The sequence below is a fragment of the Acanthochromis polyacanthus genome, chromosome 6 (genome assembly GCF_021347895.1).
Source record: "Acanthochromis polyacanthus isolate Apoly-LR-REF ecotype Palm Island chromosome 6, KAUST_Apoly_ChrSc, whole genome shotgun sequence".
NCBI lineage: Eukaryota > Metazoa > Chordata > Actinopteri > Pomacentridae > Acanthochromis > Acanthochromis polyacanthus.
The window spans coordinates 41,151,458-41,168,178 of record NC_067118.1 but is presented as its reverse complement, the minus strand read 5'-3'; the positions used below and the strand labels follow the sequence as shown (position 1 = coordinate 41,168,178).

General features: G+C 41.2%; 1 protein-coding gene across 4 annotated transcripts; it reads right to left on the bottom strand.

Annotated features, from left to right (window-relative positions):
* Positions 1-3,436: 3,436 nt before the first annotated feature.
* On the bottom strand, positions 3,437-13,635 carry prdm2a (PR domain containing 2, with ZNF domain a). 4 transcript variants are annotated; one of them, XM_022201068.2, is made up of 4 exons: positions 13,513-13,635; positions 11,283-11,348; positions 6,543-10,782; positions 3,437-5,436 (listed from the first exon to the last, which is right to left on the bottom strand). In XM_022201068.2, the coding sequence occupies exon 3, from the start codon at positions 10,733-10,735 to the stop codon at positions 6,575-6,577; it is 4,161 nt and encodes a 1,386-aa protein (XP_022056760.2). In that variant the 5' UTR covers positions 10,736-10,782; positions 11,283-11,348; positions 13,513-13,635; the 3' UTR covers positions 3,437-5,436; positions 6,543-6,574. The 4 variants fall into 4 exon arrangements, with proteins under 4 accessions (XP_022056760.2, XP_022056761.2, XP_022056763.2 ...); XM_022201069.2 differs by having other exon boundaries at positions 11,283-11,345; XM_022201071.2 differs by lacking the exon at positions 13,513-13,635 and adding an exon at positions 13,156-13,487.
* Between the last annotated feature and the right edge of the window lie 3,086 nt (positions 13,636-16,721).

The window sequence follows — 16,721 nt, the reverse complement described above, 5'->3', positions numbered from 1 at the left end:
ATCATAACACTGAAGTATCACTTAAAAAAAAAAAGACATTTCCTCTGGATTCCTTTCTTATTAGACCAGAGCAAAAAGGAGTCCACAAAACTGCTAAAATCCAAGTTAAATTAAAGGCAGAAATTATATTTGTTAAAACAGGACAGCACTTGAACTTCCACTAGATAGCAACAGACAACATGCATGCTGAAATTAAATTAGATAAGAAGGGCTTTTGTGTTTTGTTTGACCACTTGTAGCTCTGTGGAGAAACGGTTTTGGTACGCAATGCACGCACACTCCTTTGCAACAGTCTCACTCATATTTCAAGGTACAGTCAAATGACATTTCTAGTCAATGAAAAGTACGCACCTTCACTCTGAAAAAGTAACAGGATGTCGCATTTCTGACGTGGGAAATGTGCGATTATAGATAAAGCAGTTGCAAACTGCACACAGAGTCTGGGAGCAGCGGTCTAGTTTGTGGTCTGGTACTGAGATAATGTACTAAATAATAAAACGGGGTAAAATCATTTGCATTTCCAGACAGTGCAGCAGTGTCCATGTCGGCAGCAGCTGCAAAGTCTACAAATTTGCTGGAGTCAGATGGACGCTGGAAGCAAGAAACATCATGCAACTGCAACTTTGGATGTCAAGAAGTGCAGCGTTTCTCTAAAGGTAAGCAAGGCAGATGTTTTAGGATCATTTATTACTCAACGATAAACACTGAATATAAACATAGCTACCTTAGTTTATGTACAAGAAGCCTCTTTTAGAAATCAGGTTGAACGTGAAACTAACCCTGAATTCTGAGTCAAATAACCCCAAATTGTGAATCGAAGCTCAGCGTCTTAGTGGGTAAGAGTTAGACCAAAAGCAACATTGACTATGATGCTGTGTGTGGACTTCCTGACTCTTTCCAGAACCTTTTTGTCATCCTGAGAGCTGCTCCTGTACCGCGCCAACATGTTGTCGGTGAGGATGCTTTCTTCAGAACATCTGTAGGAGGACAACAATCCTCAACAATCTTTAAAAGTACAGACACTGCTGTGCATTTTCCCACAACGGCATTGGTGTTCTAGTGCCCCATGTAAGGAGAAATGTATGTTCCTAGGAATTTAAAGTCAATGACCCTCTCTCTACAGTCCTCCTTCCTCATGAAGTCCAGCATCAGTTCCTTTGTTTTCAAGAAGCTGAGCGAAAATAATATATAAATATACTGAATAAAACCTGTTTGATAGTGTGATGTCAAAATAAGTCAGCTTTAAAGGTGTTAGCAGGATTGATTCTTCACTTGGGACAGAAGCTGGCTCAACACTTCCACTCCTTATGCTAAGCTAAGCTACTCAGCTAAGCTAAACAGCTAAGCTAATCAGCTAAGCTAGCTTTACTCAACCAATGAATGAGCACATTTTCCAAGACTTCAGTTTGTCAGCATGTATGAGCTTTTTTTTTTAATTTAACAATTAAACAAACATATGTAGCATACAACATCTGGTAGAGGCTTACAGTACAGAATGTATATCAAGCCACATTGCAGGAATACAAGCAAAATGACATTCATGGAGAAAAGAAAGAAAAGGATCAAAAATAAACTAAAACTAAAGGAAAGGGGGAGTTGAAAAAGAAAAAAAAAACTGTGCATGAGTCCAGGCATATACTTGAGACAAAGGAGCAATAGCCTTGTCCAAAAAACAAAATTAAAATAACAGAAAATTAGAAAAGTCAGCACTGATCATTCTGGCAAGTGCATGTATGAGCTTAAACACCTCAACATTTATCAGATAACTGATGTTCTATAACCGTTTTTATGTTGACATCTTTAAAATTAGTTTTGTCTATGTTTTTTAAGCAACAGAAATAGACTTTTCTCAACAGTTTCTGCATGTGAAAGCTGTATTTTTCTCCTTAAACAGCTGAAAGCTTGCAAGCATTGGCTACAAAGAAAACCGCTTTAGGTTTAACGGTGGTATACAGTAAGATCTTATTAGCTACACACTTCAAAAAACATCCCTGTCAGCTTTAGGCACTTAAAGCAGCTTGTTTTCATTTTTACTCTGAGTTTATGCTTTATCACACATTATCATCAAGCAATAAACACAGAGCACATGTTTATTATATAAAGATGGAACTCACTGTTTGGAGAGAAGTTCCAGACTCCTCAGGACAAACATTTCTGCAGCTCTTGACTCCAATGATTTACAACACCTGGTCAGTGTGGCCTGCATTTTCTGGATGATGATTGGTTGATCCGTGGTTGAATGAGAAGTGTGATTTGTCCTTCTACAGCCAGTGGAGACAGCTGAGGGCTGCTTGATTGGACTTTTTCTCACTTTTGGCTCTTGCTGACATCCCCCAGACACATTCCTCTTGCAGACAAATGTTCTGTCAGATTCTTGTCGCTTACAAGCTACAAGCAAACTTATCTTAGTGCCTCTTTATTTCTACCAGCAGGACCTTTCTTCCTCCACCCACAGCTAATCTTGCTAATTACTTATTCCTTCTAAACTGAGCTTGTGCAGATGAGGTTTTTGGAGTCAAGTTGACCTGTTGGTTTATAAAGATGCTCCTGCTGCCTTGTGTTAGCTGAACAGAGGCTTGAACTGACCTAAAATGCTCTTTCAGCTAACACAAGCGGACATTTTCAAAGTAAAACTCTTCCTTGCCTTTGCTTTTGTCACTCACAACTTGACTCATCACTTAAAAATCTTAAGTGCATGACGCTGCAAAACAATAGATGTTACACAAACTGGTTAATGCTAACTGAATTACAGTCGATATTTGCAGGTTGCAAAGTTCAGCGAAAGCAATCTAAATACATTAATGGGAAAAACGTACAGCTGAGATCTGAAAAAAGCAATTAAATTTCACATTTGAAGACCTTAAAGGTTAAGTAAACAACAGTGTAATTTAATTTGCTGCAGTGCTCTGATGCATTGGACTTCACTCCTAAACAAACCTAGCATTTAGTCTTGTTAGCTGAACAACCTGGAAGAAGAAATGGTGAAAGTATGACACGACTGTTGCAGATGTTATATAAAGATTTTAAGCGGCTGTTTTGTATAATAATTCAGAGCAGGTAACAAGCTGGCAGCTGCAGATATTTTTATGTGAAAGACTTTTTGGCAAGCACATTCCAAATGCTGAAGTAGAGGTGGTGGAGAGGATTCCTTTGAAAAAAAACAGCATAAAAAGACATGTCACTGCAAATGGATTTTTCAAACAGAATGTAGGAGTGCAGGAGAGATGCAGAGGTATTACAGAGCCTCCTTCGCTCTGCTGAAACCACCTCTCCAGAGGGTAAAGTGAGGGAAGTGTGCCCCCTCCTGGTCATGCAGGCACACACCGCACATCTTGACTGATATTTCTGCGTGAAAAGAATCCAAATAAATCCGCTAGATCACTTCCAAAATTACGATTAGCTTCGCTCGTTCACTAAAAGAAACTTCCACACAAGCTTGACATACAACCTTCACATTCTCCGTTTATTCTGAACACTCGCTTGAAAAAACTTTTAGTGCAAATCATAGAGGAATTGTTCAAAGACTGATAACATGATTTTAAATTATTAATAAATATACATGACTCAATTTACACTTTGAAATGCTACAAGCACTTTTCACAGTTAAATAACAGTCTCCCAAACCGTCCTGTACACCCAACATTTTTGCAGTCTCGTCTGTATGAAAGAAACGTAACCAGCAAAGTTTGCAAAGGCATAAACGTACCATAAATCAATCTCTCTCTCTCTCATACAGACTATTGTCAAGTTTTAGACTGACCAAATTAATAAAACTCGATCATAATGACAGAACTACCCTGTATTGCACTGGATCTTCAAACTAGTAGCTTTTAAAATCATTTTGCCACTACAGGTTTTTCAGGAGAAAAACAAAAAATCATCCCATAACTGATCCCATTTCTATTTTGTGATTCATACATGTGGGAATTAAATACACACGCTTCACACATTAAATCACTGGCAACTGTTACACGGATTACAATCAACGATGACGTGGTCGTATGTTACAGATGGAAAAGACCGAAACAGACTTTTACTTCTAGTCACTGCTGAAGGAAAATACCACAAAACTAGATTTCCGACAAACATTTTCCAGGAGAGCTGCAAAACAAAAATCAAAAACTCGACTACTGTAAGAATAATAGGGTTTTAGGAGGGATGCGGGAAAGTCCAGCGCTGGCCTCGGCTCGGTCGACGTCGTTTAGAAGTAGAACACGCATTTCAAAGCAGCATCGGTGCGTTCAAGCTGTACACGGTTTCATCAGAGTACTTTCTTTTTGGGATTGCGGTGCTTCCCAAAAGTCATAAATCTATTTGTGGTGGCCTTTAAGGATGCAAAACGGATCATGTAGTTTGGCTGCATTCTCATTTAGAAGGTAAATTGCATTAATGAGGTTTAATTTCAATCTTTTAAAGGAAATTTTGAAGAGCCAAATGTGCAATTTAAACTTGTTTAACCACCAAAATAAATTCTTCTTGTGGGAAACACTGACTAATGTTTCTTTTTTCCACCACTTTTATGCCACATTTAGTCAGAACTTATACATTAGATGGCACAGAAATAAAAAAACATCATTATTCTCAAAACTCTCATACAAATACATAGAGTAGCAGCTGGGGCAGTCACATAACACACTATTCTGATCTGAAAATGCTGTAGCATTAATCTACTAAATGTTACATTCACACCAATGATTAAAACAGACTAATAGCAATTATTGAAATCCTTCATAGGAATTTTAACAGAAAGCCTGTGGCCAACCTTCCACTGCACTACAGAGTGTGTTGTTTTTCTGCAATTCTGCCGTCTTGAGTCCGGAAACAATCGTTTACATTTTATTACATCTAACACATCCTTCTTGTACTTCTATTGGTTTCTTGATCCACCAGATCAAAGGATCGACATCAGATTCAGTGTTTAAGGCCTAACTGCATCAACATAATCCTCCCTAAATGAACGTAGCTGGAGCACAAGCACACAGACAGCATGCACTAAGAGCTGAAACCAAAAGGCCACACACAACAGATAAGAAAAAAGTGCAAATGCATGCTGAAAATGATTGCCACCTGCCATCCTCTCCGAAAACCCCACCAAGCAGGAAATGAGAGCAGCCTTCCAGCTCAGTTCCTCCCAATTCCTTTTCCAGTTTGTGACATGTAGCAGTCAGATTAACTTCAAGTGCAAATCCAAGCCGGTGACACAAAGTTTGACGAGACGAAAGAGGGAATCTACGAAACTCCAAGCTACTACAAAAGCATTCAAACACCCAGTTACACGCATCCCCCCAGTGTGGTTTCTGTAGTTTGTCTGTTTTATCTGCCCTGAATTCAGTCGTTTAATCTACAGTAGGTTACAGCCTACGAGTCCGCTGGGTTTACAGTGCGATTACCAGTTTTCTCCCTTTAGGATCGCTGAAGGGCTTCAGTACAGCAGTCCTGAAAAGAGCAAGAACAGAACACAGACTGAGAAAACTATTGATGCAATTATTTACATATTGTAGTGTTTCTTTAATCGTTTGTTAACATGGTTGTACTGAGAGCTGCTTGTGTTTTTCCATCTGTAATTATAGAAATAATAAATCACCCTGGAGATCTTTCTGTGTTTATGATGACTCTACATCATAGGCGTCAAACGTGTCGGGGGGGGGGGGTCCAAGCCGGCCCACTGGACGACTTTGCAAAGTGTAAAAATTACAGAGACGACACTAACCGCAAATTTTAAACTTGCAAGACTGTAAATTTAAAATAATTTCTAGAACATAATGAATTGTTTTGATCATAAAGTAAAATAGAAGATTGCAAATTCTTTTGTCATTTTGTGTCTCATTTTTGTAATCTTTTGTTTTTTTGCCTTTTTTCATCCGTCTCATATTTTTGTTGCCGTTTCTTTTTTGTCGTGTTTTTTAATTCATTGTTTTGTGTTTAATTTTTGTCCTTTTGCATTTTAATTGTCTCGCTTGTGTTGTTTGTCCATTTTTTTGCCATTTTGTTTCTCGCTTTTGTCATTTTTTTTGTCTAATTTGTGTAATTTTGTCGCTTTGTAACTTTTTGTGTCTCTTCTGTTTTGTTCCATGTCGTTCATCTCATTTTTGTCATTTTGTGTTTCACTATATTCACCGTTTTGTTTTTGTTTCATTTTGCATTTTATTGTCTCATTTGTGTTGTCCATTTTTTGCCATTTTGTTTCTCGCTTTTGTCACTTTTTGTATCATTTGTGTAATTTTTGTCTCATTTTTGTCGTTTTGTAACTTTTTTTGTGTCTTTCTTCTGTTTTGTTCCATGTCATTTGTCTCATTTTTGTCATTTTGTTTCTTGCTGTTGACATTTTGTGGCCTGTTTTTTAATTCCTTAAATGTGAACATTTTCAGAAACAAAGGGAAAATTTAGAGTTCTGGTTATTTATCGATTATTATGCTGTTATTTTCCTGGTCCGGCCCACTTGGGATCAAATTGGGCTGAATGTGGAACCTGAACTAGAATGAGTTTGACACCCCTGCTCCAGTGTGTAAGCTTAGATTCCATCTTAAATGTGCTTTAGCTACCTGCGGATCCCGGATGGGTTTCCGAGTCGACGTCAAGCCGAAGCGCTCTGCTCGGGGCTGCTGGTAACGGTTCCGGTTGCTTCGTTTCGGCTCTGGCTGGGAGGCAACTCATCTTTCTGTGGTGCAGTCTGCTGAGGTTTCACTATAGTGATTTTTATTGGGACTCCTTTGACGCTGTGCTGCACTCTGCTATACTGCCGCATAGAGGGGTTGAAAGTGCGAACAATGGGAAGTTCACTCAGAGTGGGCGTCTCGTGTTTTGGCTGTGTGCTCTCTTTGATGATGATTTTGCTTCTTTTGTTGGAAAAGACGGTTTGTACCGGTAGGATGGCGGGCCTCTTTGCAGAGCCAGACGTCTGCAGTCTGGTTTTGTGGGGAGGCGAGGACTGCCGTTTCTCCTCAGCATGAGAAACCCCTCGATGCAAGTGTCTGTCGTTCTCCTTTGTCAGAGAGATCCCTCCATCTTTCCTCTTCTTTATCTCTTTCAGTTTCTTGGGGCAGACGGCCATGTGCTTGGTTCTGCTGCGACGCATCGTGAACTCCCTGCTGCAGTGTGGGCACACGAACACTTCCTGTCGCTCGCCCACCTGTGCAGACGACACTTTATGTGACTTGTTCCTCTGCGGCATCACCCTCTGGACCAACTTTTTCTTCCTTTTGTTCAGCACTTTGAACTTCACCGGTGGTTCTGGACTATGTTTGGACCTGTTCGACTGACTGACTCTGTTCGAAGCATTTAGTCCGTTGGTAGAATTAGTAGTCGACAGCACTCCATTCTGAGTTTTTGCAAAGTGCCGTAGTGGGATAGGATTCTTTCTGGGTGTGTATCGCCTTTTATCGCTGGCGTTTGCACAAGCCAGGATATGCTTGTGCAGCTCTGGCATGTTATCAAAGCTTTTCCCACACTTGGTGCACCGGATGGCGGTGCTGAAGGTCTGTGGGATGTTGTGGGTGGTGAAGTTTGTGGCTGAAGCCATGGAACCGGCAGGTGATCTGTTATGGTAAGGGAACGGAGGAGGCTTGAAGCTGGGATAATGTTGGTTAATGCCGAGACGGACATCAGGTCCTTTGACTTTGCCTCCGTCTGAAGCCATGATTTTAATGGTTGTAAACAGTTCTTCAGCTGCCACATCCACCTCACCTTCTTCCTTTTTCACCACTTTCTTGGGTTCCTCCGGAGCTTCAGGAACCAAAGGATCCGAGTTAACTTTAGTTGAGTTGTTGTAGTTCTGAGGTCGTAGTTTTCCCTTTTCCTCCTCTGCGTACGTGCACTGCTGACCGGGATGTAATTCTTCCTGATGTTGTTTCAGATTGCAAAGGTAGACAAATTCTTTTGTACACGCGTTGCAAACGTAAGTCTTTCCGACGCCGTGGAGGCTCGATCGATGGTCCAGCAGAGCGGAGGGTTTGCCGAAGAGCAGCACGCAGAACTCACATTTGTAGGGCCATTCATCAGCGTGGTCGCCTACGTGGTGGCCGAGCTCCTTCATCGAATGGAAAAGCTTATCGCACACGTTGCAGACGAAATTCTTGGTGAACGTCTGCTGTTGTACATCAGTCGGTGTGTCATTTGAGGGTTCCTCCTCTTCTGCTTTCTCAGGAGCTGGAGAGGTCATAGATGAGATTTCAGGAACAGAACTGTCAGGAACTTCTTCATCTTTTGTGGTTGGCTGCTCTGTGCTGACAGCAGGCTCTGGGTCAGGATTCGACTCGGCCACAGGAGGACTATCGGGTATCACAGGAGCGGTAGTGGAAAGAGTTACCGATTCCGCGATGGACGACACGAGAATAGTGGGGTCTGCAGTTTGAGGGTCGGGCAGCGATACAATCTGTTGCTGTTCTATGTGATTAACAACCATCTGTGTCGGAGCGGGAGACTCAGCAGTATTTTCTTGTAGGGTAATTGCAGCAGGGACTACACTCCCCGGGGCTTCGAGGGCTATTGTACACTCTATTAACACTGTGTTGCTGGCGATGTTGTACGAGCTGAGTAGGGAGTCATTTAAAGTCACAGTGGGTGTGAACGGCACTTCTGACACAGGAGTGGACTCCACCATAGGCGGATTGAGAGCAATTTGATCGGTGAGAAACACGTGGCCGGGGAGATTTAGAGTCGGGTCAAGGGGTTGGGACAGAGTGACGAGGTTTGCAGAACTCGTAGCGGCAAACGCGGTGGTTAAATCGCACTCTGAAGAATTCAATGCATTTTCTGTGCAGATTACCAGGGGCTCAGGAGATATATTTGGGGCTAATACCTGAATTGGTTGGTTTGAGGGGTTGGAAATTTGTGGTGGTGGTGCCGCCGCCAAAACTGTGATTAATGAAGGAGCGGTAGGGAGCACGGTGTGTGAGGTTGGGGAAGCAAACGCTATAGCGCAGGGTGAAGCTGGCTGCAAAGCAACGGGGGTAAGAGCGGCCGACGATGGAGTCAGAGAAGTGGCAGGTAGGGCGAGTCCGTAAACAAGCCCGTCTGCAACAGGCTCCACTGGGGTCACGATGTCTGAACCCGTCACTATGGTAAAGTCTGTGACTAAAGGAGTGCCAGGATTCCCTAGGCTTATGCCGTGTTCTCCGAGCTTCATTAAGGCTTTTTCCACCATGCATGCATTTGATTCTCCATCTGTCAAAAGCGTCTGTGAAATAAAACTCAGCGTCGGTTCAGGTTCACCTAAGCTCTTTTTTTGCAAACTCAAATCCAGCACGGCATCAGCTAAAGCCAAGTCTTCATTTCTTTTGACTGTGTTCGAGAGATCCAGAGGCTGCTGGTTGCAGGAATTACCGCCGGTCACGGGGGGCCAGCTCTCCGTCAAAACAGGTTTCGCTGCCGGCTCCGCAGCAGACGGGGTTGTGCCGTTGTTCTCCAGCGTTTGGTCCACAGGTGAGCTTTGCTGGATCTCTATTAGTCCGTCATCAAAATCTCCTGTATCTGTCACTGGCGTTTCTTCATTTTGCGGTGGAGAGCTTGTTGGAGAGCCAGTTCTTCTTTTAAACCTCCCTGTTCCAGAAGGTAGGACAGAGAGAGACACAGGTGAGCACGGCTTCTGGCCATCTGTGATGAGGGCAAGTGTCGGTTTAAGGCCGTCCTGTTTCTCCAGAAGCTGCTTCAGCTTTGGCGACAAAAACACTGTTCTTTCTTTTTGCACGACTGTAGACTCCGTGTTCTGAGGAAGCAGGTTCTCTATTAAAGAAGATACAAGTGATGAGGAGGATGAAGACACGACTACCTCAGACTCCAGTTCAGTTTTAATTTGCGGTAAGAGAGGTGGCGTTGCAGTTCTCCTCTTGCCAAGCGGTTGACCAGGTATTTCTTTGCCTGTAGCTGAATCTGTGTTTAAAACCTGGCTGATCTGGGTGGGGTCTAGAATCAGGGCATCCAGTCCAACCAAAGCCGAAGGCCCAGAATGAACCTCGGCTGCTTCACAGTTACTGACTGTACTTGTGGACACTATCTTTCCATCGATGTAGAAGCTGAGATTCTCGGAAATATTGCTAGAGACATCTAGCATGTATTGTTCCCTTTCATTCTCCAGAGCAGATTGGAGCGCTGTACAGTCACCAGGCTGCGTTTGCTGCTGAGATGATTCACTCACTATTCTCTGAGGACTTTCCTCTTGGGTTTTCTCCACATGTGCGACTTGCAGGTTGTTCTCGTGGATCCTGCGTTCATGGCGTCGCTTGTTGGTGTGAGTTGTGAATACCTTTTCACAGTACTTGCAAGCATGATGCCCGTGTAGAACACCCGGTTTGTGTGGCTCTGCGGTGTGATCTCCAGCAGACAAAATAGGAGTGTTAGGGCTAGTGGGGGATGAGCTATGAAGCTGCATGTCTGAGCCCGCTGAATCCAGAGGTTTTGTCTTTTCTTGCTGCAGCTGATTTAAATTTGAACCCAAAGACATGCTGCTCGTATCGCTTTTGCATCCATGTCCCTCATCGTTGGCCATAGTGTGAATGTGCACGTGTCGTTCCAAGCCTTGTTTGCTGGTAAAGCGTCTCTCACAGTGCTGGCAGGGAAAGGAGTCCCAGTTTCTCTCCTGGTTGGGAAGTCTGTGAGGTTCTTGGTAGCGAAACTTATTCAAGTCTGGTTCTTCCTCATAAATGTCCTCATCTTCCTCATCTTCCTCTTCCTCCTCCTCCTCCTCTATGTCCTCATTGTCTCCATGTTCTGAGATGTACAAACGAGGAGGCTCCTCCATCTTCTGTAAGGTGTTAGACCCCGCTCTCTGAGGGTTGTCTGTCACACCTGGTTAACAGATGAGGAAAAGACTGACATTTAGCAAACTGACACAAAATACAGGTGAAGTGCCATTTAAGAAAAGCATCAAATTCAGTTAAATGTACATCAGGAACACTTACACAGTCTGCTCACTAAAACATTTTACACTGCTTTTAACTGCTGTTGTGTAAAGCACTTGGGGATTCAACTCATTCATTTTTTTTTTCTTTTTACCAGCAATAGCAATAATTATTGTGCTTTTATTCTTTAATTCTCACAAGCAAAGTAGCCAGCGATATTTTATTTCGACTCCACTGGAATAATACAGTGGATATTGTACATAATAGTGTTCATATTATTGTCTAAATCCTTATATATATCATGTCACACTGCTATTATGGAGTAGGTCATTTTGTTGCACACAAATGCAACGATGGGAATTCCTCATGTTCCAGGCATTAAAAGAAAACACAATCGGTCAACATTAAATCATGATAATACGTAGAATAGTTAGCATAACATCTCACCATTTTAATAGTCTGTGCAGAGTGGATGGTTTGATCGGCAGATGAAAACACCGACTTCTCTTTCTGCTGGAAATAGAAAAGACACAGAAAAGCAAACATTTCTTAATCGGTTAGAATATGTAGGATGATACTTAAAGTGCTGAATAATGAGAGGCACAAACTGATCAGAGCTGTGGTGTGGGAGTAGCTCAGCAGCGTACTTTATCTCTTTATCATTTAGCTGCTGGCTGGGCCTTGTTAGGGAATGTAAATGCATCTCCAGGATGTCAAGGTTACATTATGAAGCATCAAACACCGCATAAGATAACATACATACACTTTGTTACAAGGCTAATTCAATGTTATATACATTAAGTGTTTCCTTTTTGAATACAAGTTATTTGCTCCAAAATACAGAATATCTGTCCCATGATTACCTTTTTTACCCCAGTATGTTTGCCTCAAAGACCCTGCTAACTGACTGCATTCAGCAGCTGGCGACAACCAAACATATCTCTTTATCTTTTCCTGTTCCAGCTACTACTGGGAATTTGTCAAAAACGAATGAACAAAGTTGTGCAGAAATTTCTGCTTGGTGAGACCAAACGGCAGAGCCATCGTGTGCCTGATTTATGGAGCGAAATAGCCTCAAAAATATGCTCAACCCAACATTTACTTTAATTCATTTACTTGTACACATTTTTTAAAGATGCATTCTGCACAATTATTCTATTATTAGGGCAGCTTTCAGGCACTAGTGGGCAGGAGGGGAAATGTAAACAAAGACTTTACAGCTTCGGTTATTTAAAAAAATAATCCTCCTGTTGCACAAATACAACTAAATCGGTGTGGATATTATGTTAGCAGAGGCGAAACATGATCCAGCACCTTTCAAAGGCCTACATACTGGATTATTTGGGCCATTTTTTGTCCCAACATATGCAACTTATATTTTCTTTCATAAGCGCTGCAACAGGCTTGTTTGACACGAAGCGCTTCTAAAATGAATTAGCAGCAGAAATTATCTATTTTTTATTAACTTGTTAGGGAATGCAAATGCATCTCGATGATATCAAGGTTACATTACGAACAATAAACACTACATAAGATATACCCACACTTTGTTAGAAAGACAGCTAAATGTCATATACATTAAGTGTTTGCTTGTTTTAAATGCTTGTTTGCAGTGAGTAAAAGCACCAAAATACAGAAAATCTGCCCCATGATTGCCTTATTTACTCTGGTATGTTTCCCTTAGACCACCTGCTAAACCGATGAGTTGACCGCACATATCTATTTATCTTTTCCTGTTCAGCTACTACTGGGAAATTGTCAAAAATGAATGAACAAAGTTGTGCAGAAATTGATGCATTTTGACATTCATCTTCTGCTTGGTGAGACAAAATGGCAGGCCCATCGTGTGTCAGATTTATCGAGCTGAAATCCACCTTCTCGCGACTGCATGCACACCAACAGCCTCAATCTAACATTTATTGTAATGTATTTACTTGTACACATTTTTAAAAAATGTATTCTGCACAATTATTCTACTATTTGCGCAGCTTTCAGGCACTTGTGGACAGGAGGGGAAATGTAAACAAAGACTTTACAGCTTCGGTTACTTTAAAAAATAATCCGGTGTTGCACAAATACAACTAAATCTGTGCGGGTATTATGTTAGCGGAGGCGAAACATGATCCAGCACCTTTCAAAGGCCTACATATTGATTTTTTTGGGCCATTTTTATTCAAAATATTCAACTTAATTTTCCTTCATACGCGCTGCAACAGGCTTAAGTGACACGTAGTGCTTCTAAAATGAATTTGCAGCAGAAATTAAGCATGTTTTTATGAAAATTAAAGGCTTTGGGTGCGTTCATGTAAGTGTGCTTCACCTGGTTTGATGACGCTCCCCCGTCCTTGCACCATTGCTAACTGGTCACACAACACGTCGTCACATTACTGTTTTGCTACCGAGGCTGCTAGCTCGTCCAACCGAAAGGTCAGCGGGCTTCTCGAATATACACATTTCACGGTCCTGCCGATACGAGAAACCCGCTCGCAAATTATTTACCTACAGCCATGAAGATCCCGTGACAAGGCTTCACGTAGCAAGTGGGAGAAATCAGCAGTATAAACGGTGTACTGCTAGCCGCAATGCTAGCTCGTAAGCCCCTGGCTACGTTTAACAGATAACCTTCGACATTACGAACAAGGCCTGGTAAATTAAAGTTTTTAGTTGTCATACATACTTGAGTTTGGAGCCAAACTGCCGCACAACGGGTTTGAAATATTCCTCTTGTGCAGCTTATGGACAGCTGTTTTTTTTCTCTTCCTTAATGTACCAACAAGGTTCCGGCGTTCTGATTGGTCGGTGACGGTAGATGTCAGAATTGGACCAATCAGCGGCAGGTTTGTTAAACGGCGAACGGCAGCTGTCACCTGGGACTAAAACGAGAACATCAATGCATCGTGGCAAGGCTGTACAAATAGTTCCACTGTAGGTGTGATTTTACAGGCTTTTTAAAACATATTACAAGTATTTCTCTGAAAATGTCCCACAATTATATATTGACCCGTCCATAATGACATGAAATTTGTCCTAAATTACTTAGAAATTATCAAAAAGACACAAAAATGATCCAAAATGACGATAAACGATCCACGTTGACATAAAACTTTTTGAAAGTGACAAGAAAATTGTCCAAAATGACTCGAAAGGTGTAAAAAAAAAAAAAAAAAGGCCCAAAAATTGTTCAGAATGACTTGAAAATGATCCATCATTATGGAAAAATTAGTCCAGAGTGGCATGAAATTTGTCCTAAATCACTTGAAAATTATGCCAGACACAAAAATTAACCAAAATTATGACAAACGATCCAAGCTGACATAAAACCTTTTAAAAATGACACAAAAAATGTCCAGAAAGACTCAAAATGTGTCCAAAATGACTCGAAAGTTGTCCAAACTGACTCAAAATTGTTCAGAATGACTTGAACATGTTCCATAATGGTGGAAAACTGGTCCAGAATGACATGCAATTTGTCCTAAAAGACTTGAAAATTATCCCAAAGACACAAAAATGATCCAGAATAATGAGAAAAGATCCAAACTGAAATTAAACTTGTTGAAAATGAAAATGAAATTGTCCAAAATGACTCAAAACTTGTCCAAAATGACTCAGATATTATATATTTTTGTTTTCTGTGGCACTGCAATGTCAGACTGGAAAGCAACTTCATCTTATAAACATGAAAAAGTAGCTGCATGAATGACAAAATCTTCATATCCCTTTAAACATCACTTTTAGCTTCTGTCAAATTCCCCTGCACAAAAAATATAGATTTAGGAAAGACGTGCATAAATAATGTTCTCACTTGCCCTACATTTGTTAATTCATGGGAATTCCAGTACAGTTGAATCAACAATCTGGCATTTGAATGACTACTGCTTAAAAAAAAATCACTGAGTCTAATAAATATGAATAAAACCAAAACAAATACTTGATTTTTCTACATTTGAGTTTAGTTATTGTAGTCTTGCTATTTGTCCTGTAGAGGGTGCAATATAATAAAATCTCAAAGCAAAGAAGCTGGCTCTTGTAACTCCACTGCGCCTCAGTGGGTCAATCTATAACCAGCATAAGCTTTTAGAAATGGTAATATTAGCAAACCATATCACATAATTCTGTTTTTATTATCATTTGTGACACTTTTCAAGTAAACAACAACAAAAAACAACTAGATGAGTACAGTAATATCAGCTTGTCTGCAGAAAAGTTACTAATAAGACCATACAGTTTTATTCTTAGAAGTGTACAGTACGTGATTGGAGCTCCTCTTGCAAAAGCAAATTGTCAGTTAATCATTATTACTGTTGTGATTTCTGTTTCACAGCTGCCGAGAAAACAGCAGCATCATTGTGTCGACACGTTGCAGATTAATGATGTGCACCAGTCTGCGTTCTCATCCCCCGACCGGCTCTCTGTTTCCCCCAACAATTGTCGATTGAATGGCACTGGCATTAGCTCGTAAAACGCTCACACCTACACTGACAGAAAGCCACCATCTGGTTTCACATGGCATTATTTCCACCTCATCATAGAAGCTCTTTGAAACAATCTGTAGGAGTTTTTACTGGATCTCTGTGAGACCGAGCAGCACATGGGTGGTGTTCTCGTGGCACATGCATGGTACGTCTCTTGTTGCAATGTTGTATGTGGGCTGAGCGGTGTTTTACTATCAAACTACACGCCAGACCTCTGAGAGCCATAATGAAAGATCATAAATAACAGGCCTCTCTCTGTTCAGGCTTTCCTAAGTGTTCTAAATTCCCAAACGTGGCGGTAAAGCTGCTGGTGGGTTGAACTGACACAGGTCTTAAGGAACAAACTGTATTAGCCACTGAATGGTTAATCTAGTGGCAGGATGATGCTTATTTATAGCCTTTCATAGCGGGTCGATGTGGACAGGCCCAGGGCTCCAGCATGTCTTTCGCAGCTGATGGCGATCGCAGCTGTGGAATCAAAATGAGCAGTTAGCTATTGGGTCAGACACATACGTCAAGTCATCATATAAGCAGGTGCTGACTGCCTGGAAGCCGTGACAAACAAATGGCTGAGCAGTCAGAGTCGGAATGCTACAACTGAAAGTAATTTTACACATACAGCATCTATCAGGGCTCATCATGTTGCATCGTGCTTTAGAGTGGTCGGAAAGGGAGTTCACAGAGAGAAAATCTTTGCAATGGGACCATGCAAAAGCCTCAAGCTTACTAACTACAAGCACACAGCGGTAATGTTGATTCACATTTGCACTACTGCAGCACACGTTTGCAAGTTTGTGCATTCTCTCCGATATGACGTCTGAGAAGTTAATCAGGGGAGAAACATCACCTGCCTTGTTTCAAATTGGCAACTTGTTTAGCTGCCAAGTTTAAGGTCAACACATTTACTACACGATACTACATGTTGACATGAAGTTGGAAACAAAATCCCTGAGGTTTGAGAAAGAGAAACAGCAACAAATGTATAATGTTTGAAGATTTAACGGATACCTGGAGGTCTTAGGTGTTGTTCTCAGCAGTAGATTTGACAAAGATGGTTTGAGTGATATGCACTCTGCACTGTAAAGGACAGATCTTCTCTACATATTTGTGTTTTGATATTTTCATCTGTACTGTACATTAGTGTTAACACATGAGCATTTCTATCTGCAGGTAAGCTGTATACCAGGGGTGTCAAATATGAGGCCTGCGGGCCAAAAGCGGCCGTCCGGAGGGTCCAATCCGGCCCTCAAAGTGTAAAACTGCAGATTAAATTTGTAAAACTACAAATTTAAAATAAAATTGTTCTGATCATAAAGTTAAAAAAAACTAGATTGTTCACTGTTCTTTTGTCATTTTGTGTCTCACTTTCGTAATATTTTGTCTTGTTTTTATGACTTATTTTTTTCAGCAACAT

What these genes read in the sequence shown, in the direction of transcription:
- prdm2a (XM_022201068.2), bottom strand. Translation starts at nt 10,735, where the DNA reads ATGGAGGAGCCTCCTCGTTTGTACATCTCAGAACATGGAGACAATGAG.